Source organism: Rhamphochromis sp. 'chilingali' (assembly GCF_963969265.1).
Source record: "Rhamphochromis sp. 'chilingali' genome assembly, chromosome: 17".
NCBI classification, from domain to species: Eukaryota; Metazoa; Chordata; class Actinopteri; order Cichliformes; family Cichlidae; genus Rhamphochromis; species Rhamphochromis sp. 'chilingali'.
The window spans coordinates 11,328,831-11,355,633 of NC_137944.1; the positions used below are offsets into that span (position 1 = coordinate 11,328,831).

The 26,803-nt window shown below is 40.8% G+C and overlaps 3 protein-coding genes across 3 annotated transcripts; all 3 read left to right on the forward strand.

Moving 5' to 3' along the window:
* Window positions 1–3,610: 3,610 nt before the first annotated feature.
* Window positions 3,611–12,822, forward strand: mturn (maturin, neural progenitor differentiation regulator homolog (Xenopus)). The gene is made up of 3 exons (XM_080862283.1): window positions 3,611–5,192; window positions 9,326–9,448; window positions 11,377–12,822. Exons 1-3 carry the CDS (start codon window positions 5,034–5,036, stop codon window positions 11,482–11,484), a joined length of 390 nt encoding a protein of 129 aa, XP_080718409.1. The 5' UTR covers window positions 3,611–5,033; the 3' UTR covers window positions 11,485–12,822.
* A 786-nt stretch (window positions 12,823–13,608) lies between these two features.
* LOC308384122 (E3 ubiquitin-protein ligase znrf2-like) lies at window positions 13,609–20,317 on the forward strand. The gene is made up of 4 exons (XM_080862483.1): window positions 13,609–14,377; window positions 15,822–15,917; window positions 17,115–17,220; window positions 19,325–20,317. The coding sequence occupies exons 1-4, from the start codon at window positions 14,071–14,073 to the stop codon at window positions 19,380–19,382; spliced, it is 567 nt and encodes a 188-aa protein (XP_080718609.1). The 5' UTR covers window positions 13,609–14,070; the 3' UTR covers window positions 19,383–20,317.
* A 2,141-nt stretch (window positions 20,318–22,458) lies between these two features.
* On the forward strand, window positions 22,459–26,442 carry txnl4a (thioredoxin-like 4A). The gene is made up of 4 exons (XM_080862604.1): window positions 22,459–22,609; window positions 22,825–23,004; window positions 24,230–24,333; window positions 25,930–26,442. Exons 2-4 carry the CDS (start codon window positions 22,852–22,854, stop codon window positions 26,099–26,101), a joined length of 429 nt encoding a protein of 142 aa, XP_080718730.1. The 5' UTR covers window positions 22,459–22,609; window positions 22,825–22,851; the 3' UTR covers window positions 26,102–26,442.
* Window positions 26,443–26,803: the final 361 nt, after the last annotated feature.

Consider the following 26,803-nt stretch of genomic DNA (forward strand, 5'->3'; position numbering starts at 1 on the left):
GTTTTCAGTGGGAGAAACATTTTGTCACTTATACAAGTGACTTCGTCTGTCTCAGCTGACTACAGGTTTGCCCAGCCTTATAAACAGTCCATTTACACAATGACTGAAACTCCCACACTGAATGAACAGTGGGCTTTGACGCCAGTTTCTTGATCATTGCAAACTGTCATGACCATTGATCTGCAACCACCGATCAATGGCTGTATCCCAATTCAGGGTCTGCAGCCTAAAAGTACGCAGCCTTAACGGCCCACAAGGGCCGCGTACTCAAAGACCGCTAAGGCCGGAAGTGCGAGGCTTGTAAAATGGGACGGTCTAGCCTCCGTCGCGCTGCCCAGGTTGCCTAGCAACCATGATACTAACAGCTGGAAGCGTGTCATACAGCTTTGTTTGACAGAAATGAAGGAGAAAATCTTTTGTTCATTTGTTTGTTTGTTTCTACATGAGCTTTGATCATTCTCTGTAAGATTAAGGTCAGCTATTGGACGGCGTATATTTTAAAGTAAAGGCTTTAAAACCAAGTTAGTACAAACGTCACATAACTTTGCCGACATGTGGCCAACAGTAATGTTTTAGTGTTCTTCGTTATTAAACATTTGCACATAAATAAGTGACATAATATTCAGTATTTACTTAAAGTTTACTCTTCGGGCGCCCCTCATCCGCCGTTTTTTTCCGGCAAAATTATCCACACCCAGCGCCGCGCTATGCATTCTGGGATATGTTGGGCCACGAAGTCTACACCGCCACATCCTTAAAATTCAGGGAAATTAAGGACGCATTTGAGGGCCGCAATTCGAGCAGCCTTTGAATTGGGACAACCTTCGTCGCGTCGCTGCGACATAATCGGCCTTAAAATGCGGCCCATAAGGCTGCAGACCCTTAATTGGGATACAGCCATTGACCACTGATCATTGGCCATAAGTACCAGTTGGGGAATTTTACTGACCACGCTTTACAGCTGTAGGTCATTTTAATTACTTAGGATCTATAGCGGTGGGTAGCTTAGCAGTGTTGGTCAAGTTACTTGAAAATAGTAATCAGTAACTAATTACTGATTACTTCCCCCCAAAAAGTAATCCTGTTACATTACTGATTACTTATTTTCAAAAGTAATTAATTACTTAGTTACTTTTTAAAAACACGATTTACAACCTGAATAGGTAATAAAGCGATAGATCTTTCAGCCCAATTCTACTTTTTCTGCATAATTCATCATACAAAATGTAATCAAATGGAAAAGTCCTTTTTTAAAACTTGTTTTATTAGTTTTAGTCTTTTAACTTTATGCATCAAGCAAAAAAAGTAACGGTAATCTAATTATTTTGCAATAGTAATCCCTTACCTTACTCGTTACCCGAAAAAGTAATCAGATTACAGTACTTCCCATCTCTGTAGCTTAGTCTATAACCCGGGCAAACATGAGGCCTGGGGGCCAGAATTAGCCAAGCAAAGACTCCATTTCGGACTACTGGACGGCTTTGGAAAATGCAAAGGACGGCATAAATACTTTACCTTTTAAATGTATTTTAATTTGTTTAGCAGCTTTTTCTTCTGGTAATTACCAGAATTACACGTCTTTAAAGACGTTCCCTATTGCCATTCATACTACAGAGTAATACTATGTAATACTAAGTAAATATAGGGCCAGTATTGCTGATAACAATACAGATACAACAACAACAACAACCTTTATTTATAGAGCACATTAAAAGCCTTAGGCATACCAAAGTGCTTTACAAAAAAACAATAAAATAATACAGTTAAGAGCATTAATATCAAATATAATAAGAACAGCAGACAATGTTCACAGTAGAAAGCCACTAATAAAATGGACTGCAGCACATAGATTATAGCAGACCCAGTGCCGCATGATAGAGAACACCAAGAATGAAGGAATAGTAAAAAGTTAATGCAATAGGTCGCAGTTAACAGTCAGCATTTAACGGGTAGAGAAGGCAAGTTCAAAAAGATAAGTTTTAAGGCGTGCTTTAAAAGAAAAAATAGAATCAGACTCCCGAATGCCAATCGGGAGGCTGTTCCATAACTCAGGTGCAGCAAAGGCAAACGATCGATCGCCTCTAGATTTCAACCGAGATCTGGGCTGAACTAACAATAACTGCGAGGATGACCTTAAAGCCCTGGCAGGGACATAAGGGTTTAAAAGTTCCTTAAGATAGGTTGGTGCAGTATTATTGATAATTTTAAACGTAAGCAGCAAAATTTTAAATTGAATACGGTATTTGATAGGCAGCCAATGCAGCTCAGCAAGAACCGGAGTAATATGGTCAAACTTCTTGGTTTTAGTTAGAATACGTGCCGCAGCATTCTGATACTGATACTTTTCATCTTTAAAGACAGCTTAGCAGTGTATCATGATTTATGACTCATCAGAAGTTTGCAAATTCTGAACACACTTTAATGTCTACTAAATCACTGTGATTCTACAATAACGAGTTAACACAATAAAAACACACCTTTTAGTGTTTTATGCATTTTGAAACTGTTTATTTTTGGAGACCTGATATGTAAATGTACCTGTCCCTAAAGCACAACGTATGTTGTTTACATGTGCTATAAGCTATGAATAAAATAGACCTGACAGTCAACACAAAAAGACTTTGAGATACCATGTAGATATATATATACCGTTATATGTATATTTTTATATATGGTATATGTTTTAATTCACAAAGAAGTGACTTCACACAATTCAGTGAACTTAGAGGATAGAAACAAAGTATCGATCCAAAACCAGCATTGTTATTGATACTATTAATATTTGGATTGATCTGCTCACCTTTGCCCATGAAATAAAATATGTTTAAAATCCCTGGCTTGTCATAACACAACTGATCTACAAAGACCAGGCACTGAACAAATGATACAGAGTACAAAGTACAGTATTTGAATTGATAGTTAGATTAGACATCCTCGCCACAGCCTACTGGTTGGGTAGAGGAGCAGAATGCTCTCCTCACCATGCTGCAGTCCGGGCGGACCTTTGCAGCCCTCAAATCATCTTCTCTCACTCACACTTCTGGTACTGCCACAGTCTTTTATCCTCTGCTATCTTTAAATGTTTTTATCCCTATTTTTTTTTTAATATAATTTAATTATTGTATTAATTGATTTATGGTTATGACTGGAGGAATACTTATTTTTTAAAATGATCTGCTGGATATTTGAATTTGAATAAACAATCTATATCAAGTAGAGTCAGTGTAGGAAAGTTACATTCCCACTGATATGATCTGCAGTAATCCAGTGGTGTTATATCTATTCATTTATTATTATTCACTTATTCTTTCAAACCACACCCTGCAGATACATCCCCATACTGTAATATTAGTTTATCACTGAATATGTTTTGTATTTATTTAACATTACTGACTGAATCAGATTAGCAGGATGCTACAGGTGGGATTTGAAGTAAGCCATGTGCTGATAATATTCGGTCATGTCAATTTTAAAACAAATATAAATAATTGTTTTTTGTCGCAATCTACCAAATTTCCCCAATATTATTCTTTTATCTCAAACAGACTTCCTCTTAGACCCGTTCCAACTTGACATAGCCCATTATGGGAGGTACAACAGTTACTGGTTTCACGGGTGTCGCTCGCCCCCTGTTGGTGAGGACTCCGTGGAGCAGGCAGAGTCAGACTGGGCGGCGGGGGGCACTAATGGAAGCGGGCTGGATTAATGGAAACACTGTAGACACACTGTTTATGCAGAAGAGTGGTTCCCAGTACTGTGTGGGCTACATGCCAGTATAGTTTTTAAGGGTCATCAGTAAACAGAGAAGAAAATGGAACAGTTTGGAAATATTTTACACTTATTTTGGCTGCCAGTAAAGCTGATATAGTGCTTATTTCAGCTTATTATTATAGCAAGATCAGTGCTTACTATGTAAGACATGCTGACTTTTAACAGGTTATTTATTTTGTGGCTCTTTTTGAGTTTGACTGACACATACAGTTCCCTTTGTCTAAAACAGATATTGTGAAATGAACAAATGTGATAATTATGGCTTAATCATTTTTAATGCAAAAATGAGTCAGCATTGAGTCTGTATCAGGTGAGCTATTTCCATTATTTAAATAAAGCATTTTTCAGTTTAACTTGTGATTTCCTGCCTCTTTGGAGCTAAAACAGGCCACCTAAACTCACTATTGAGCATCAATATCAGGACCTGGTACGGTAGCTCAAATAAGTCAAAAAAATATAGACCCAAAAGCAAATGTCCATTACAGAGGACATAAATGAATAGGCTGGGTCTCGGGAGGACATACCACTTCATGGTGGGACATAAATCTAACAATTGACCCCGTTTTAAGATGACGGGCGCTCACGTGCTTTCGGTCACATCAGGTGGCCTTCAGAAGAGATGCAGTTGGCATAATGTCGAAAATTGGAAGTCTGTTTGGATGGAAAACCGGAGAAAATGTGTGTGTGTCTGTGTTTTTATTGCTTGCACACTAGAAACCAGTAACTGTGTCATGGCAGCAATGGCCCATTAATATATGATGACCTCACACTCTTTCATATGGAAGTATGGCAGGACTTGCAGGCTGTCGCATGATCTCAGCTCTTTGGGTGATGAGAGCAGGTTAAACGCTTCGCTGGCGTTGTCATCCTCCTGTGCCAGCAGTGAGAAAGTTAGGGTTAGGCTTATACCGTCTCCGTTATGGACGGCTGCCCGGCTCCACTCGTCGTCATCGCGTTTTCTCCAGCGTCCTCCTGCGTATGCATGCATGCGACCGAAGGGCTGATTTCATAACGTGAGGAGGAAGAGAGGAATGGGGTTCTGAGCACGGATGAGCGCCAGACCCCGCTAGGCTGTGTGCGCCAACAGCGTTATCTTTATTCCCGGGCCATGCAGCAGGCGCACTGAGGGAGATGCGGTATAGTGGAGGCTGCTGATGCTGCGGGCAAATCAGCTGTTAGGCCTATTTTGCGTCTTGAGCATCATCGCCGCGACGGCCAAAGAGACAGAGACACCAGGGACACCGCAGAGCGGATAACAGAGGATGGAGTTCAAGCATCTGGTGGAGGCGGCGGAGAAGTGGTGCTCCGGTAACCCCTTCGACCTCATCTTCGCCGAGGAGGACGACGAGAGGCGGCTGGACTTTTACGCAGAGCCCGGCGTCTCTTTCTACGTGCTGTGTCCCGGCGGCACCGACAGCTTTGTAAGTGCTCGATCTCCTGCAAGGCCTCGTCTCTGCGCGCTCTCTCCTAGGTGTGTCGAGGTTCGGCTGGAGGTGTGTTCGGCCCGGGTTTTCTAGCTGATGGATGTGGGAGAGGAGAGGAGGGGATGATGTCATTTCAGTTTGGGTGCACCTCACCCACCCCTCCTCCAACCGCCCTTCTTTCCCCTCAAAGTGTATATGTTGCTTATTTATCCAACATATAATCAACTCTGCTATGGGCACAAAACAGGAAAGCCTTATGACTTTCATAATAAAAGCCGTCGCCATCATGTGGATTTTGCGACACTAAACAGTTCATTTTTATTTCTAAATTGAAATTGATTTAGAAATAAAAATAAAAGCTTCCTATTTCGAGCGTTTATGTTTTCCCCTTATTTGAAGGCAATTTTATTACTTGAAAAACTTTAAAGGCCAGTGCTTGTTGTCACAAATGCAAAAAATATTTTACATTTTTGCCATCATGCCTTTATTTTGAAAGAGTTATTGCTGCTGGGTTTCAGGTTAAGCCTACTCTTATTAGAAATGTTTGTCTAGAGACGGCAAAGTTTACCAGTTGACGTTTTATTTCTAACACTTGATTTACTTTGACTAAATGTGCCTCCTTAGAAGATAATCCAAACAGCTGTGACTGCTATGAAACACTGATGTTTTCTCTGAAAAGGTCCTAAATAAAAGGGGCGTGGTTGAAGAACCACCCATCCTTCCTTCTCTTCATTACTTTTCAAAAGTGAACTTAAAAATAAGACAAGAGTGAGAAATTTTTAGCTCAGTTTCTTTGCAGTTGAATGTTGTGCTTCGAAGCAACTGCCATTTTTTGATGGGGCCGCCGTGACTCGTTTGGCCCCCGTGCCACCACATTTTTAAAAATCCTGGATACGCCCCTGCTAAACAAGAGACTCTGCTTTAAAAACAGCGTGCACTAACCACTCTAAAGAAACTAGATGGGCTCATTAAAAGCCCCAAACCTCCAACCACACTGCAGCTATGCTGTGAGCTCAGTGTCTTTGTAGCTCCAGCGCTGCTGTGATCAGCCACATGCTGTCTTGAAGCATAGCTGTATCATATATCAGTGTGCTGCAGTGGTGGCGTTATGACTCCTAAAGCCCCAGAGGCCAGGCCCGCCCTCCTCGCTCCTCCTGCTCAGTGACAGGGGCCAACAGGGTGGGGAGCAGATGGTGATGACCCAGGAGCCAGGGCGTCTGCTCGGTCAATATCACATTATGTCCCTGTCTGCGTTGTGTGTGTTTGCAAGCATCGTCTGGACTATCCTGCAGACAGGAGAGCAGCATTAGAGCCGGGGTTTTCCATAGCTGTGCGTGAAGAAACTGTGACGTTTATAGCTGCTGCACAATTAATTACCCAGTCTCTCTGACACACACAGACACACATAAAGCGCAGGTGCTTAAATGCATCATGTGACTCGATGTCTTTTAGCACCAACTTCCTTTTTTCTCTCTGTTTCTCTCTCAGCTCACAGTTTTCTACAGCTTTTTAATCTGGTGCTCGCCAACTGCTGCAGGCCTGCCACTCTCTCTCTCTGTTTTTAACACACACACACACACACACACACACACACACACACACACACACACACACACACACACACACACACACACACACACACACACACACACACACACACTAACAGTTCAGCGTCTGCTATGCACATTTAAATAAGCTTGAATAACTCTCTGTCTCTCTGCAGGACTCTTGAGATCTAGTTACTCTCCCCGCGATCAATACTGCTATGAGCAGGACGTCTCACATGCTGTTTTTCTCTGATTCTCTCTCTCTCCCACACACACACACACACACACACACACACACACACACACACACACACACACACACACATGCAGGGCATCATCTTGTCACCTAGCTGCACCATAACAATAACCATAACGATAATTTGTTTCCTTCCCTGTAATTTCCCTCTGGATATGATACAGTAGTGTTTGTTTTTAGCAATCCACATCACCCGTTGTGGCGTTCAGCTGCTGAAAAACAAGAAGAATTGAACGTTCCACGTGACTCCACAGACGCCCCTCTGCTTATCAGAGCTGTAGCTGCCGTACAATCAATTACAGAGTCACGCACACAGCTGTGCTTGGTGGGTGGGGTCAGCTGTTTCAGTGGAGACGCTGGCTGATGTGAGAGTCCGTCCATCGGGGTTGAAGTAGAGCGCATTCCCAGGAAAGTCGGAGCTGAAGAGCCGTTTGCGTGTTTACATTTTCAAGTCGCACCCCCCCCATTCCCCCCTCCTGGGCTGTTTCGCACCATTTCACATGAATCGCTCTCTCTCTTGACTCTTGCAGTTCTTATCTTGAATTTTCACTGAATCATCAGCAGTGATGACATTAAGATAGTTTTTGATGAGATTTTAAGGGACTAATCAACAGATGACGCAGTATAATGAAGTACTCAAGGGATTTCAGTTTTCAACTGAGATTAAATTTCATTGTCTTTTTCCCCAGGATGTTAGGATAACGATGATCACTGTACCACAAATGCTGCAATAACCAACCAACCAACAAAGCCTCACGGCTGCATGTAAAACAACTTTTTGTGTTTGTTTTGCATCTGCTCCTTTTTTGCCATGTCATTCTGCACATTTGATTTGGTTTAGCGGACGACATTGCCTAATACATAACTTAACACAGTGGCCTTTAGACTCTAATTAAACTATAACTATAAACATGAGCCAAATAGAGCAGCTCCAATGGGCTTTGTCATCAGTATTTATCTAACAATTCCTGTAAAGGCTTTGAGGTGGCCGACAGTATGTGCTCATGAGGAAGCTGATTTTAATCAGCGTGGAACTCGTACATCTGATGTATCAGATTTACATGGTGATAATTCACCGTGCTTTTGTGCTGACGATAAACACACTCGCTTCCATTTCCATTGAGGTGTGCCTAAACTGTCAGCCCACGCTGTAAACTGATCCCGACTCGAAACTACACCTGTGGTTTGTGCGTTTTGACCTAAAATACAGACAATGTAAGGCAGTTATTGTCTTTATTGTAGCTTGCCATCGCCAGTGTATGAATGTGTGTGTGAATGTGTGAATGACTGAATGTAGTGTGAAGCGCTTTGGGGTCCTTAGGGACTAGAAAAGCGCTATACAAATGCAGGCCATTTACCATTTTATTGTCTAAGAAGATTGTATCTAATTCACAGAGATGGGAATTGTGTAGTAGTCTGATCTCAAGAAGTCTGTACAAAAGCCTCAAGCCACCCTCATCTGATTACATTTTGCTTTTTAGGAGCCAAAAATGTTTTAATGTGATCTTGAGTAGCAGTTCTCCAGGATTTCTTTGGACCTCAGCTGCTTTTTTACTCACTTTCAGTCCAGTCCGTGTTTCATTTTCAGAGGTATGTTTTTAACACTGAGCATCAAAAACAGAACCTAACTCAAAGGACAAACCAGTGTCACCCCTACATGTGACAGGACACTTAGCAAAGAACCAATTTTAAATGGCATCTTTAGGCAGTTTGTTGCTAGCAGCCTGGAGGAAGTCATGAGAGCGGCACAACAGTGAGCATCTGCGGCCATCTGTGAAACACGGTGGAGGCTCCGTCATGATGTGGTGCATCATTTCAGCCAGTGGTGTTTGGGATCTTGTCAAAACTGATGGAATTGTGAAAACAAAAAAGCACAGTGAGATTTTTATTTAACATAAAATACCAACTAAACTGTATGTAAAACATATCTGAAGCATGGCACTGATCCCAAACACACTGACCATGCGGTAAAACACAAAATCGGTCATGATGTAAAGTCTGAACCTCAACATTACTGAAGCAGTGTGAGGAAGTAAAAATCCCCCCAAAAAGCAAAAGAAACACTGAGGATTAAAACAACAGACCGTGTATCAACACAAAGATCATGACAACATGTCTTTCTCAGATTTAGTTGCATTGCTCTGTTTTTTTTTCCTGTGCTGAATCTCCTGTGACTCAGTTTTGCTCACTTATCCATTAATTAAGTTGTGTACAGCCCACATGAGGCTACACCAGTGGAGGAAGTGTGACACTGTTACATCATGTGCTCTATTGTGTTTAAAGTGCATGGACAGAAATTGAAAGATTTTCATGATCTGTGTGTGCAGCATGTGTGGAGTGAGAGCGAGGACTGCCTTCCCTTCCTCCAGCTGGCCCAGGACTACATCTCATCCTGCGGGAAGAAGACTCTGCTGGAGGTGCTGGAGAAAGTCTTCACATCCTTCAGGCCTGTAAGGAACAGAAGCGGGGATGTTCCCGGGGTCGCGTTTCACTTTTGGTTTTTGTACCCAACACACTGCATCAGCCACGGCTCTGTTTGCTGCGTCTTTTGCAGTCCTGAAAAATTCTGTTCTCTCTCAAAATCATCACAACACATACTCTTAGAAATCAGACATTTCACTGTTGGCTTGTTTATCACTCGAGGATTTTGTGCATTTGTGCAATTTTCTTGTCTCTCAGGAATAAGAGAAATGATCTTTATTTCCCCAAATGTAAATCTGAAGCAGTTTTTTGGTAAATAACATATTTAAAAGGTGTAACAAGCAGTAATCAGTTTTTAAAAATCATTCAGTAAAAGGACTAGATGTTGTAGTCCCTAATACTGCTTTGCTTTAAATGGTGAGAATCTTGAGGGATGGCTGTTATGAGGAAAGGCAGCCCAGAAACTTTACCAGCAGCACACATCGTTGTGTGCCTCAACTTTCGGTCTTTTACCCAAGCTAACCTGCCATTTTTTGGGGGGGATTAGAGATCTGATCTAGGTTATCGTATTAAGATTTGGGACACATCGTCAGTAGTGGACCTTGGATTCATCGGGTGTTTCGGCCATTATCACTAGACACCCTCATCCAAGGAGGCCCTGCCAGGGTTGATCAGGAGTGTGTCACTGGTTTATGTGAAATTGTTATTTGTCTTATTCTTTCTTCTTTTTAGTTTCCTACAGTTTATTTTATCCTATCTATTCACTGCAACTGAGAAATAATACTTAACTCTTTAGCATTTATAGAGCCTAACTTCTTTAAAGGGATAGAAAAGGTGATGGAGAGAAGTAAGACAAGAGGGACAAGATAGGAGAGCTGGAAGGGGGGCGCCCGATCTGGCTTCCCACACCTCCCCGCCGGATCGGGCTGTTACTGCTTGGAGGTTATCATCACAAAAACAAAAATCCATTTATCTATTTACTTAAGTATTGCAAGTTTCACTACTCTTAGCGACAGCGCTTCTTTGCCGTCACAAATGTGAAGCAATAATTTTGTGTAAAATGCATCTGAAATATATCAAATCAAAGATTTATTCAAATAATTAATCATGAAAGAAAATAAATTTGGATTAAACTGAGTGTATATCAATCAGGTGAATTTCATTTGAACAGCTGTCGCTAAATTTAACGCTTTACACCGTACTTACACAGTAAGAATATCTGTAAAGGTACAGTACAATGTACCGTTTTAATTTTTTACGGATATTTTCACGTATTCTATTCCACACATTGAATTTAACATTTACCATTTATGGAAGCCTGCGTAAAAAAATGGATAATGTACTAGCAGAATATTACCAGGACATTTTTTGCCTTTTTTAAAAAAGTGTATCTAAAAAAAACTGCATGAAAATGTTTAATTTTATAATATTTTAATCAATGTTAATAAATAACTCTACAAACCTGAAACTGGTGAGGCTTGGAGACACATTTAGATGATAGTAAGTTACACAAGAGAAAAAGGCGTTTTGTATCAAGTCACAACTGGAGAAAAAGTCAAAGAAATGAAAAATGTTTAGTTTCCAAAAAAAGCTTTACATAATGTGTTACTTGTTTCGAGGTAGAGTTGGGCTGTTCCTGCTGTTTCCAGTCTTTATGCTAAACTGAGCTCACTGCCTTCTGGCTGTAACTGCACAGACGTGATAAGGGTATCATATTATATAACGCTCCCACTGCAAGGTGTGTTTTTCAGCAGTGACTCAAGGAATAACTGAGCAGAATTGGAAGGATTGTTTATTTAGTGGAAGAGAGAGAAACTAGACCGCTGACATAAAGGCTTCTTCTGAAAGACACTGAGTTTGTTTGCTTTGTGATGTTAGTTAGCAAAAAAGAGAGAGAGACAACGTAAACACACTTCATGGTCTAACACTGCATTCTCTTCCTCCCTGTCTCTGTTAGCTGCTGGGTCTCCCAGACTTAGAGGACGACAGTTTTGAGCATTACCACGCTGACATGGAGGGGGAACCCGGGCCCGACCACCAGCAGATGGGGGTCAGCCAGCAGTGATAATGCCCAAGGAGAAGCCCGGGCCTCAACACATTAAGCCCAATCACCTAATGACACACATTCGTACATATTTAAAGTGAACTTGCTTTAAAAAAAACAAAAAAACAAAACAAAACAAAAAAATTGCACCGCCATGTTCTTGAATGTCTCAGTGGCTTTGCTTCCCAAAGAGTGCACGCTGCGGCACTTTTTTTCAGCCCCCTCCCCTTCGCCTCTCAAAATAAAATGAACACACTTACACAAAAATTTGGAGGCTACGTGAGCAGTAGCCATGTACAATGCAAGTATCTCAATCATTCACCATCTGGTTAGTTAAAGTTCCACAGCACAGCAGTATTACATCAGCCTCAGCTGTTTCTTACGCAGGAATACAGTCAGATGTTACCGCAATACCCACTCCCCCCCACCACCAACCCCCACTCAAACGGGGAGATGAATGTTGCAGATAGCCTGCTTTCTTTACCTGACATACGCAGGGGTGAAAACTAACGGTTTGTGGCAACATGAGGCAATCGGCGCTCTAGCAAAGTTCATTTTCCACCTCATGGAGGGAAAGAGGGAGGGAACTGAAAAACGGCTCTCAGACCCTTCCCTGTTTTAAACACACGCTTAGAGAAGTCATATAGGAAACCGTTTTAAAGACGTTTTACAGTCGCTCCTCGCGTGGAAATCAAAGTGCGCAGCTTTACAGTAGCATGGAACCTTTCCCCCCCCACCCACCCCCATCCCCAAGGTGTGTTTGTGTTAATGTTTCCAAATGCAGCACACCTCAAAAGACTTTCAAGTCACTTTATGAGGATGTTTTAATCATGTAATTATGGTATGACCGTCACAGCTATGACCCATGCTGCAGCTTGATAAGCCCTTACCCAGACTGGGTGTCCCAGACTGCCCCCTTCCAAGTTCTTGTATCCAGTAGTCTTCCTGGTTGTTGGTGGTTCACACTTTGCCCTCTTTTCTTGGCAGCATCTGAGGAGATACCTTCTTTAAAGCTTGTACATCATCATAAATGTAATAAGGGCACACACCCAGACCCCTGAGTGGTATCACAGGGAAGGGGGAACATATTTGTTGTTAGCCACCCTCAGCTTAGCCTTGTTACTTTCTAACCTCAGTATTGTAGTGTCACACCTGATGCACTGCAACGCATCAGGCCACCCACGCCCATCCACAGCTGCCTTCAACCACTAGATCTACATGCAAGACTCTTTCAGACCTTTTACCCATTTACTTTTTTTTGCTTGTACAGTTTTGTCTTCTTTGTTGCCTGGGCGTTCCTCATTCAGTGTATCTTTTGTTTGTCCTCATGTGTGTGAAACTGGTCAATAAACAGTGTGAACAGAGTGTCCCGACAGCTGTTTTTTTCTTTAATCTCAAACGCCACGAGTTAATGAAAGACAAAGCACCAAATATGGAGGGCATTTCATATCAGAGTGGACTGGTGACCTGCTGCTGTGCCAAAGGCCTGCTGGTGTTACTGGGGTTGACGTCACGCAGCCACTCAGGGCCGAGTTAAGCTTCGGACTGAAAAAGGAATCGCTGACAGGAAGTAGTGGTTTAGTATTCAAATTAAAAGCACAGAAGTCATTGCAAAGGTGCCTTTTTCTGTCTTGTCACCACGTGCACATTTATAGGATACATTTGAGTATTTGTAACAGTTATAGAGGCAGGGTTGTGTATTTTTCTGGTTAAGATTTCACATAGGAGGAAAATATGAGCTTACCCACAAAAACTGCTCAACAGTGAATGAAATTGTTTAAAATCTAACATCAGCTGGACAAACTATGACAGTAAAATGCTACTTTTCAAAATAATACCCCTAGAAGTGAAATTTCCAGCAAAAATACACGCAGCAATAAAATTCAGTAGTTACAATCCTGGTAATTCCCCCTTTGACGGCAGGTACTGTACTTCTTATTGGGTCAGTTGTGTGTCACTCAACTTCATGTAATAAATTAAGCTGCTGCAAAGCGTGGCACACAACTTGTGTACAACCTTCATAGAGTAAATAAAAGGAATCACTATCTGTCAAATTGAACAATTGGATGCTTTTACTTTGAAAGAAAACGTACTGTGTTCGGTGGAGTTGATTACGGCTGACATCGTTGGCTTACCGGAAGAGGAGGGAAATCCCTGCTTATATTTTTCTTTCCAGACACCACAGTTGAACACAAAAACAAACTTGAAACCAGACGAGCTTTGGGGTCAACGCTTGTGCGTGTGTTCTCGGCTAAAGCGAAGAAACACAAACCTTGTTACTTAAGAGATTTTCTCTCTCTCTTTTTTTTTAATACATCTGTTGTTGGAACAAAGGGGGAGGACTTTGAAACGAAGAGGAAAAAGAAAAAAAGAACCTTTGGAAAGGAAGTTTTGCGTCAGTGAGTGCGCACTTTACGCACAGTGCGCACTGTGAAACTTTGACATGTTGAATAACCTCGGCTGTATCGCTGCATACTTGTTTGGCTGCATTTCCTTTGTTGTTTTCGACTCTCCGGGGCTCGCTGTGATCATGTGTCGTGGCTAAAAAAAACTTCTTTAAGAAAGAAAAACGCACTGACAAACAAAACCCCTAAAACTTGCGGCAGTATGGGGGCCAAGCAGAGCAGCCCTGTGTTTGACAGCAGAACTCGAGCTTATTCCAGCTCCGATCTTCCATCTGGAAATTCCAGCAGAGGAGAAAGGTTTGCGGGGTTCAGGTACACAAATGGACCCGATGGCCCAAGAATCCGGTTCACGAGTGGAGGGCCAACAAATTCTGGGCTCAACATACCGGCCGGCGGCAACCAGAGCCTCGACGGCACAGATGGTGACGATGAGGGCCAGCTGCCCCCAGAGGGACACCGGCTGCTTATAGGGTCCCTGCCGGCCGAACTGTCCTCACGCCTGCTCGGGGGTAAGGCGCAAATTTATAAAAGTACACCTGGAGAGCCCAGGCCCATTATTGCTCAGTGCACACTTGGATTTTTAATGCACTGATTTCCTCTTTGTACTCGAGGTGCACTTCCGCAGTGTCAGTATAGCTTTAATATCGTTTTATGCAGTGCATTTCGCCTTCTCTGATATTACCACTCATTATTCTAACGATTCTAATCAACATTTAAAATCCTGCAGCACACAACTGCCCACACTGCATATCCGAGCTACGTTATTATGACTTAAATTTCTATTTAATGTAAGGTACCCTATCATTATTTCTCAGTTTCATCTCCAAAGTTGTATGTGTAATTTTGGTGTCAGAGTTACTTATTATTTTTCCATTTGACATGCGATACCTGGCATATGGTTAAGGCCGTCTGATGACTGAGCCCTTTGTTTTGCACTTCTGCACTTTTATTCCAGCCACAGGTGGCTCTGCTGCACCACGCTTTCTTTTTTTTCCCTTTTTTTTTTTGTTGGGGGGGCTCTTTCTTCTTCTACTGCTTCTTTGTTTTGCAACACCAGCCTGTTTTGTCACTCTGGCTATGAGAGGGAAGAGTAGTGCACTATGTAGGTCAGCAGATAAGAGCTTCCTGCTGGTTACATATTGCTTGACAGAAACACACACTTGCACACACACACACAACAAACTTCCTGAATCCGCAGGTCTTGCTGTTTCTCAACTGAAGGGGTGTCTCACTGGGCCCAACCTGCAACAAAAGCGGGAGTCAAACTAACATAACGTAACATTCAGAGAGCCTTTAAACACCAGTGTTGCTGACAGCTCAAAAGCTGTTTAAGCACAGGTTGAATTGAGTTTTCTAGGTTTTTTGTTAGAGGCCTAAAAAGTTGTGACATGATCTCCATATCCAGCTGTGTTCCTGCCCTCTTCTCTTCCTTTTTCCTTACCGGCATATAATTCCCCCGATGAGGAAATGTAATCATTAATCGCACCATCAATAATCTTCACTCACGAGAACCACATGACTGGAACTCTGCAGGTCTGAGACTTTATCTCAGGCCTGGAGGTAAGCTTATCTAACGTCGAGCGGTTCTTGGCCTATTAATCTTTGTGCAGCTGTGCAGATACAGGGGGTCAGAAGGAAGCAAGCGATCGGCCAATCGCATGTTTTATAGATGCTTTTGCAGTAAAGATCACATCTGTGTTTAAGTGTGCGCTTGCAGTAAGTTTGCAGCGCTGCAGTGACATCTGCAAACTGTGTGAGGTAAGCAGATTGTTAGTTTATGGGAGATTTGAGTTCGTGCAGTCAAAAGGTCCCGTAGGTCACAAGATTAAGCACAAGCCAACAGTCCCACGTCCTGCCATGTGTACATATCAATATGTAAAATTGAGGTTATGAGCGGTGCACTGCCACATCAGGGTCCCTTAATGTTTTCTCTTTGCGTTTTTTCCCCTCCAGGCTTCCACTGTCCCGTTTGCTCCAAGTTCATGGCGTCGGATGAAATCGAGAAGCACCTGCTCATGTGTTTCAGCAAGACGCGCCTCACCTACAACAGTAAGACTGAGGGGGAGATTCTGAACGTCTTCAAGACTGTTATTTTGTTGCCCACTGCTAATTATTAAATGAAACTGCACGTGACAAAGCAAGATCATTAAAATTGTGTCCTTAAGTAATGTAGCAATTCTACATTGTAATAAAATGCTGTAGTCGTTTAAGGTCTCAACCTGCTGCACTGATGTACAGCTGTTCTAAAGGTTACTGTAACGGCCCTGGCTTCTGTGGTTACAGCTAACTGATATTTACGGTGGAAACCATGCGTATGGTCGCCTAAAAGCCCACTGAGCTAAACCAGTGCCCCTGTTTTTACCTTTTTAAAATAAATCTTTTTGTACTATAAATATAAGCGCTAGAGCCTGACTGATAAGACTGTCAGACCAATGCCGATATTTGGTGATTTAAAATCCCGATAAATAGGCACACAAAAAGATTTCCATAATATTTGTTGTTTCTTTTGTTTTAAGTTCTTACAAAGACAAAATGACAATGCGATTTAAAAATAATCTTGCTTTATTTTTACAAGTCGCCAATTACTTGTTTTCCCTTGCCCAACGCCTCTCGGATAATTGTCCCGTTTCAAGTATTAGAGTGCCCCCTGGTGGACAACCTATGCCACACCAACATTCGTAACATGGTTGAAGGGTGTTTCTCCCACGTTGTCTTCAGTTTTTTTTTTTCAGTTTCATTTTGCGACAATTATAAATGCTGAGATAATCCTAATGATAGATCGACAAATAGCTAGAATCAAAATATCAATTTTCCTCGAATAAATGTCAAAATATTTTTCAATTTTAGAAATTTAATCATCATGTGATGTCTAAGCTTTATCTTGTTTGTCGTTATTTTTCCTCATTTTTAATTCTGACATTAGAAACCACTGAAATATAATTATTGTAATGGTCATTACTGTGTAAGTAGCAATTTATTGGTGCAAAAAGCTGTAATGTACTGGTGTTTAGTTTTCGCCTCCATTATTAAACTACACCTTCACATTTTCATACAGAGGAACTGGAGAATAAAAAGTGAAATTACATTCAGCCCAAAAAGCAGCACATTTCCGCACAGATGATAGCAGGTATTCTGGTATCAAAGGTTAAACAGATGGTTGTGCGGGATTCGGTGAAGTGAAGATTCGATTTGGTGTGCGAGGCAGCTTTTTGCTCATTTGGTCTGTGTTTGTATTGTCTTTCTCAGAGGACATCCTGTCCAGAGACTCTGGGGAATGTGCCATCTGTTTAGACGAGCTGGAGCAAGGAGACACCATTGCCAGACTGCCTTGCCTCTGCATCTACCATAAAGGGTAGCTAATGTGCACAAACACACACAGATAAACAGAATCAGCTGGAAATACTTTGACTAATGCATACCTCTAATTTTAAACCTGTAGTACGTATATGCACAATATAAATAAACATACCAATTAATGCTCAAAAGGCCATTTGTTGTTGTTGTTGTTGTTGTTAGATGGGAAGATAATAAAGCAACCATGTTTAAACCTATAGACTACATTAATGTAAAGCCAGCTTAGAAAAAAAATACAGAAAGCAGTTTAAAAACAGGCTGTGAAACTTTAATGCATCCTGTAAAATACTGCACCTCTTATTGTCTATGCATTTTCAAAAAACTAAGACATAAGTAGTTACGTAATAGTGGCTAGCAGCCAGTCTAGCAATTTCACCCTGCTTCTAATCTTTAAGATAAGATAGTGTAATCTTAATTTTTCTTTCTTTCTAGCTTTTACCATTACCTGGTCTATTTGATTATATAGCACCGACAAGTTTGAACCTGTCAGATTAAAAGAAAAAGATCCTGTAAATGGAAAGCATTCTTAGTTTTCTCGCAGAAATCATAAAATTATGAAACTATTACTTGCAGCTAGTCTGGTGATATGTAAGGTGCGTTCCTGCACCTATAGTTCGTTCGATCTGATCCAAATCAGTTGATAAGTTTGGAAACTTGTAGCTTTTTCCTGTGGTTTGGTTTGTTTTCACAAAGAAAAACTCAAAGCAAACTCTGAACTAAAATACATCACAACAAAAAGGTCTGGAGCAAGAATAGTAAATACTGGAAGAAGGTGCTGTGTTGTGGTCTTGTGGATAACATGAAGAATTTACATTAATTTCACAGCTAGTTGCTAACCCAAACCCTGCGTTTGTGTATTTTGGACATTTATGGTACCTTGCAGCATCCCAGAATGCAAAACCTACCTGGCTACAAGAAAGCATTTAACTCAAACCTGCAGCATACACCTTGTAGTTTGCTGGGATCACACCATAAACTAACCGCTGTGGAGTTTGTTTGGAGGTGGACCTCCACGGGTCTCAGTGCGGTTGTTTTGGTGTGCGTTGTGTGTGTTCTTTTGTTAGGTTGGACTAAAACCAGGCTAGCTGTTTTTTCACTTTTCGAACAAAATGATGCTAACTTGTCACCAACCTTAGCAGAATATCCCTCACTGATCAGTCCGCTTTGGTGGTTTTATAAGCATTTAATGCATTAAAGCATTCAAAAAGCAGATGTTACAAGGAAACACTATACAAATGTTTTCACTATTTCATATTGACATTTCCTAACAATAGGCTCTTTTCTTTTTAATCTGCATGTTAGCACTTTTCTTAGATGGACACCTATCATCAGCTGTAGAGCTATGTATGTCCCACAGTTAGCATGTAAAGGCTGTAATATGTACAGAGAGATCCTGCTGTTCCCTTTGTTGGTGCAGGTGCTCAGATCAGATCTGGGCTCAAACGTGTACAGAAGGTCGTGAGAAAGCCCCATTCCCAATCAGGAATGGGAATTTAGTTAGTAGTGCTACAGTTTTGTTTAGGAACCTTTAAGCCAGCGAGAGGAATAAACAGTGCCAACAGCGACTGGGTGCTGTCCCCTCTGCAGGCTTTCAGAAGGTGACCAATCGGGAAAACTTTCAGTGAAGTGGGGCCTGAAGGAAGCCTGGGGATAGCATGAGCTGTTCCATGCAGAGGCTGGACTAGGGGGCCGCATAACAATCTGAGATAAGGCCAAGTGTTTTGACTGGGAGCAATGCCAAGATACACTAGAGGAGTCCAAGAATAAAAATGTGGAGTTGAAACAAGCATAATATTTACATTAACCTCATTGGTTCTAAGAACAAGAATTACAGCTTTTCCATATAGATCCTAAAAAATAATAATCAGTGAGAGGAACAAAACGATACACAAGCACATTGGCATAAGTGAATAAGTTCTTCATAATTGTTGTGATAATATTTTATTTTCCATTTTTAACTTAAAAAATATACAAATTAAAATATACATAAAAATATTTTGGTTTTTTTTTTTTTACTTCGAGCTGGTTCCATTTGTTGTGTTCACAAACACTAAATATGTTTCCAGCTCCGTTTGAATCAAGCCTCCTTGTTACTGTTGCAGGTGTATAGACGCGTGGTTTGAGGTGAATCGCTCCTGCCCGGAACATCCCAGCGACTAGGAGCTGCAAATGTCCACTACCACAGTACATCACTGGGATCGACTGTGTGCCCTGACCTCATCCCAACACTGTCTTTTCCAGTCACGCATCAGCGCTCCTCAGGGATTATAAGACATTATTGTGTGCAGAGTTTTCACATTGCCTCATGGACTTTGGATATGCCTCCTTAGGTGAAGTGAAATGTTCAAGGAGCCGCACCGGTGGAGTCATTTCAAAATATGTGACATCCCTCGTGTCACCTACTGGCCTAAAGAAGATTCATGAGCTGGGCTGTGTTTTTGATTTGGTTTTTTTTTTGTTGAGCTGGGCGTGGTTTTTATAGGAGAGGACTTCTAAGACCGACATCTCTTCAGGAGGGACGGAGGCCAACAGACTGTGGAGAGAGACGATGAGAAGGCTGATGTTGTGCAATATGAAAAGCAGCCACAGGGACTGGGGAGGAGAAAAATGTCTTTATCAGCTTTAAGGGATGATTGCAGTGTTGACGTAAGGAAGCAGATTTCAATGTTATTGCAAAATAGGCTGTTGATATTGTTTGGTAAACAATCATGTGTCATAGACCAAGCAGTCTAACGTGAAATAGTTGGACGATTACCACTCGGCCATTTAGAACCACATTACTGTGATTGCGTAGTTTAGTTGTGGGGTTTTTTTTTGTTTTGTTTTTTAAAGTTGGGTTGTAACATATCTAATGGTGATTCATGCTCGCTCTCTCTCTTTCTCTCTCTCTCTAAAAGAGTGCCATAATGTGCTGCTATGTGATAGACTGGAAAGTTTTTCTATAACCTTTGAACCTTTTCAGTCAATGTTCTTTCTGTTTGTACTGTGATGAGTTGCACAACAATAAATGTTTTGTCTTTGTGTCTTTTTCCTGCATGAGAACTGTTAATGTACATTTGTGTCTTTACACTCGTCCTCCAATTAAAAAGTCGTATAAAGTGTGAAGTTTGCATTCTTTCCAACCGACAGCTGTACTTACTTACAATCACGCAAAGGTATTACATAACATCTGCAGTTTATCCCGCAAACATTATTTTGTTGTTTTAATTGTTGAGAAAAATTAAAATCTTAATGGCACCATTACTTTTGACAGTAAGTACTAAAACTAGCAGCTTCAAAAATGCAGGGATGATGTGTGATACCTGTTTAGAAGTCAGTGAGCAGAGGCATGAAGAGCCAGGAGTTATTTGTTTGTCTGAGGACTTGCAATCTTTTCATTGGTTACAGAGTGTTTGGTAATGAAATGTATGCGTGCCAGAGAAGGTATTTTCATATGAGGGCAAAGGACAACAAATTAAAATATGACAATACTTGCTGATGATAGTAGTTTACCTCCACCAAGATTAGACAGCTTTAAAACAAAATTTCTAGGAATCCTGAAAGTCTCCTTACGTGAGTCCAAAAAACGAATCCACATACTACTGTATGCATGTATACCTCTATCTATCGATCTAAGTTCAATCAAACACATTCGGTGAGTTAATGGTTTATACTTGTGTTACAATCAACTTTTGGATACATTTTCAAGGAGGAGCATTTGATATGATGTAATAAAGTAGATAAAATGCAGCTGTGCCTTAGTCACATTAAACAGTAACCAAATGTAATGTTACTATAATAATAAAAATTAAATCTAATAAAATGTTATCAACTATGAAACAAACACCTTTTCACAGCCCATGTGTAAAATGAAAGGACCAAAATAGATCCCAAAGGTTGATTCTGTTCATCTGGACGTAGAGTTTTCAGTGGGAGAAACATTTCGTCACTCATCCAAGTGACTTCTTCAGTCTCAGCTCTCTATCAACTCTCTACTCATGGCCATTGATCAGTGGTCTTTGATCAGTAGTTGTTTGCATATTAATGATCAAGGAACTGACCTCCCACCCATTGTCCCTTCAGTGGTGCTAGTTTCAGTTGTTATACAATGAACTGTTTATAAGATTGGGGAATCCTGCAGTCAGCTGAGATTGAAGAAGTTACTTGGATGAGTGATGAAATGTTTCTCCCACTGAAAACGCTACGTCCAGATACACAGAATCAGCCTTTGGGATTTACTTACCCGGATGATTGAGCATGCATCAAGATATCAAGATAAGACCAAAATAGATGGGAACAAGTTTCAGTAATTAGCCCACAGTACTATGTCATTCTCAAACCTTTATAGAAATGTTTCACTGGGTAAATCACCTTAAATGAAGCTCATCTGAACCTTATTTGTCTGAAAGTACTTTTGTGCAGGGACCTGTAACTGTGTAATGTTTTTCACTGCAACCACAGTATAAACCTGTCTTCTACAATCACTGGTAAAGACCAAAAGTTCTTCCAGATGGGGCGGGGCTATAGGAGTGGGGTGGCTCTGACTTATCTGAAATTTGTTTGCTCCTCTTCTTCACACACATTCATTACTTAAGTAGAAATACAGATAGTTGTATTTAAAAATGCTCTAGTAAATATTAACATACTCATTCAATGTCCTTACTCAAAAGTTTAAAAAAAAAGTACAGGCTCTGAAAGGTACTCTAAACAAAAATAAAAAGTAGCTCTCTGTATTTTTGACAACTAATTAAAACTCATGTTATATTATTATTCTTTTTTTTTTTTTTTTTTAAACTTAACAAAGGCAGTAAAAATGTGGCTGTATTTGCTGTTGTCTAAATTGTAGATGGGTGACTTTGGCTACATCGAGGTTTGGCAGGTGTGGAAACCCTAAAATTACCTGAAAAGAAAGACGTAGAAACAAGTGACAAGTTGTCTCGGATTGGATTTTCTGAATTCCTATGACTCCCACACCCCACCAACCCCCTGTGCCACCCCATTAAAAAAAGAATCCCGGAAATGCCCCTGCTTCCAGTTAATATTAAGAAAATTCTTCCATGTTGCAGCTGGAAAGGAAAGATTTCCTGAAATCTGATTTTGGAAGTCTCATAAATGAAAATCAGAGGTTACCTAAAGTATAGGGTCTAAACTATAGGGTCAGGACGTCTTACAGTATAATTCACTAAGGAAAAACTTAAAATCTGGCTGCATCTGACTAAAACGTACACACGGACGTGACGTAAACACGTCTGGCGCTGAATTGATGACGCCACGCGCCTAGAAGCGAACCTTCTGCGACAAAGTACACAGCGGCTGTATTATTCAACAAAGTTTCTCTTTCTTAGAGTTGCGAATTGCGTTTTTACCACATACGTGGCCCAATAACACGGATTTATTTACATTTTTAGGTAAGTGTTTCCGAATTTTGTTCACTTCTTTTCATGCAGGGCTCACTATTTCTCCTTCCAGATTTTTCCTTGCTAACCTCAACCCAGACTGCCCCGTTAGCAGCAGGCTTACTGCCTGTTATGACTAACACGAACAAACGCAGAGGTTTTATTGGATGTAATTTATAATATATTACACATTTGCTACTGTTGTAATGAAACGTATTTATTTGCAGCTTAGGAATCAACAACTTTGGATCAACATGTCGTACATGCTACCACATCTCCACAACGGCTGGCAGGTCGACCAAGCCATCCTGTCTGAGGAGGACCGAGTCCTGGTTATCCGTTTCGGACACGATTGGGACCCGACATGTATGAAGATGGACGAAGTTCTTTACAGCATCGCGGAAAAGGTCTGAGTAGTTTAAAAAGGCCACTGTTTGCTAGCTTATGTTTCTTATCTGAACTCCTGTAGAGGGCGCTATTTGTGGGGGTTTAATGTAATATTACCTGAGTGTTAAGCTGATAAAATTTAATATACTTTAAGGTCAATACGTGGACTATTTTACCATTTATTGTAACATTTAAATAAGACATAAAAACTTACAAATTGAAAATATATGCTCAGCATCTTTGGTGGGGTCTTATTCTGGGATGTAGTGATTTTTCTATCCTGCAAATAATCATTCTAAATGCAAGTCTTTCTCTTACTGTTAATTTCAACTTAAGAGGTGAAATTTTGTAGAGCCTATAATTTATACAAATGTAATGCTGGCACTTCCCCCCCCTCCCTCTCCTGAGTCGTCTTTGTTTTGGTAATTTTGTTTGTTTTCATGGTTCAGGTTTTTCCCAAGTCTTTGAGTTTCAGCAAGTTACCTCCAGTAATTTGCTGATATATGTTAGTCAGTGTGGCAACAGTTTTTATTCTTTCACTTGTAAACTCAAAACCCGGAGGGAAAAGTAGCCATAAAAGACAGTGTGACTTTATTAATTACTCAGTTCAGAGAGCCAACTTCACCCATGTTTCTGGGTCACTCCTTGAGAGCAGTGTTATGGATACAACAAGTCAAGAAGAGGGGAAAAAAGTGCACTTAGCTACATTTTCGCTATGATAACTGCAGTGTCAGTGCAGTTTGATTCAATATTACTGAATTCTCCCATAGATTAAATTTAGTTTTGTTTTGGTTTTTTTGGCCTTTTAGCCTTTAATGGATAGAGACAGATCGCTAGACAGGAAAGTGGACATGCAGCAAAGGGCCACAGGTCAGACTGGAACCCAGGCCTGCTGCTATCTGGCCACAGGCCTGCTTACCAACAGAGCTAAACCGGCGCCCCTGTTTAGTATTTATTTATTTATTTAAACCCACCCAGATTTTTTTTTCTTTGAGACTTTTTAATGCCTCTTAAAGGGGCCCGGAGGCTCCGTACTACATTGACTGGTCATGGAAGATTATTGCTGATTGTACAACCAAGGCTTTTGCTAGAGGATTTGGCTCTGAGGTAGCAATTTGTTGATGATTTTCCAGATGTAACCTTGCTACCCATAAGAGCAACACTTTTCTTCATTTTTTTTTTTGTGTGTGTCTGTATTTACTTTGTTTTTCTGAACTCATGGTTTTTATATCTGTGCCTTGACAGGTTAAGAATTTTGCAGTCATTTACCTGGTGGACATCACGGAAGTACCAGATTTCAACAAGATGTACGAGTTGTACGACCCCTGCACTGTCATGTTCTTCTTCAGGTGAGGCTGTCAGTGCCAGCTCTGCATTCTGTCACTGTTGTTGTTATTTAGTAGACTGGCATTGCTGAAAGGCACTCAGGTTATTAATTATTAAAGCTAATCAGATTAACAAAACTGCAAAATCTTTTTTTCTTGATAAGTGAGTGCAGTCATTATCCTTACATAAATGAAGTGTACAATCCACTTCTTTCAACACTAAAAGTGCTCAGCTGTGCTCTCCTGGACTCTGCTTCACATCAACCTCACAACACATTAAATAAACAGACCAGAAGACTCTACTAGAAAGGTATGAGGGTGCGTGGGGGAAAACACCAGATACTGATATTTTAATAAAGAAGTTAACATACTCTGGGAATACTTTGAACAAGAGGACACATCTCATGCATGACGGTCCCGAGAAAACTTAACCGAAACACTGGACACGCTTATCTTAACGCAGCTGTCCCCGCAGAACAAGCAATCACTTTTTGATTGTAAGGCGACAAGGTACCTGATGGGAGGCAACCTTTATGCAAACAGTTGCTGTTCGACTTGAATGAGCAGTCACACTCTGAGAGATTGCCGTATGTTTGTAAATACGTGCTGTCTAATTTGTAAATGCAGACAGGTTGCCAGCATGTTGCCATCAGTTTGAATGAGTCTTTGGCTACGTCCACACGTACCCGGGTATTTTTGAAGACGCAGATTTTTCTATGCGTTTGCACCTTTCGTCCACACGTAAACGCCGTTTTCGGTCACTGAAATCGGAGATTTTTTAAAATTCCAGCCAGGGTGGATATTTTTGAAAACTCAGTTTTTGCATTTACGTGTGGACGAGAAAAACGGAGAAAACGCAGCGTCAAAGGTGTGCGCCTTTTTTGACGTCACACTGTGCGCCACGTTATTGTTTCGGTGAAATGAATTTCTACAATACTGTTACTGTTAATTCTACTCTCTGCAGTGTTTAAATGCTTACATATACACACAGTTACTGTCCCTCCACACATACGACTCGGTTCTGCTTCTATGCCCCAGCTTTGTTTACTTTTTCCCACCGAGGCTTCTAGACTTCTGATTGGCCAACATTTCTACACGGTCAGGAATATATCGCCACCTGTTGCTTTGGCATGTTCATAGCAGCGTTTTCCTTCATTTCTGCCTTTACGTGTGGACGGGATTATTTTTTAAAATGAAAACGGAAAATCTCCGTTTTCAAAAATACCCGTGTACGTGTGGACGTAGCCTTTGTCAAAAGCTGAAGGCAAGTCGACTCACCTGGCTGCCAGCTGGTTGTATTCCTATAGTTTATGCTCTGATCATCATCAGGAGCATCATCTATCAGCAGTCTTCCTCATGATTGTGATTGGCTGTATCAAACTAGACAGATGGACAGTTATTTGTTTTTGACTGAAGACCATAATTATAAAAATTAAAAGAAGAACACTCGTAATAATTCACATTATGTCACTGAAATTTCAAAAGGGAAAAAAAATAACAACTTCAATTTTTAGTTTTAATTTGTTTTCCACATTAGAACACAGATAGAAACCCAGTTTTTAGTATTTAAATGTGATTTAAAGGAACTTGACATCAAACTTCATTTCATCCCATTTTCAGGAACAAACACATCATGATTGATTTGGGCACCGGTAACAACAACAAGATCAACTGGACAATGGAGGACAAGCAGGAGATGATAGACATTATTGAAACTGTGTATCGAGGAGCAAGAAAAGGCCGAGGTCTGGTAGTGTCTCCCAAGGATTACTCTACAAAATACAGATATTGATTCTTCTTTTACTTCTCTTCTCCTTTTTGTTGGAGTTCTCTTTTTTTTCCATCCCTGCTGTTTTGGACAGAGACTACAAATTTCAGAAGTCGAGGATTTTCTTTTCCAGTATTTTCTTTTTGCCAGTGAAAGAGGACGATATTGTTGTTATTGGTTGTGTATTTGTTACTTTGTGCCATTTGGGGTTTTTGTGTGTGGGTATCAGTTTAACTCGGTTCCTTAATGAACTGATTATTGTGCTTTTTTTAAATTTTCTTGTGTGAAATGAACTGAACAGATCACACACAGTGTACACGGCCCATATATTTAAAAGTTGTAATAAACCTGGATTTTTACTGAGATTTTTTTCCTGAGTAAAGTTTCTGTGGCTGGTAAAGTTTATTTATTTTATGCTTTTTTTCTTCCTGTAAGGAGGACCACAGCCACACAGTGGCTGCAAGATGGGTAGAGACAAATGAGCTTCTAAGTAATGTGTTGATAGCTTGTTGAATGGCTTTGAGTTAGATTTTGTCTAATTAGAGTTTTAGCTCTGATGACCACGCTAGACGGAGAACAGGAATTTAAAAAATGCCTAAGGAGCTTGGAGCTTTTCTTTCCAAGCTCCTTACACTACGATGACCTGGATGACTGAGAACCTTCACAGACAAAAAAACTACGTTTTTCTGTGTCCTCATGTTGAAATCTAATCTCAGTATTTCCCGA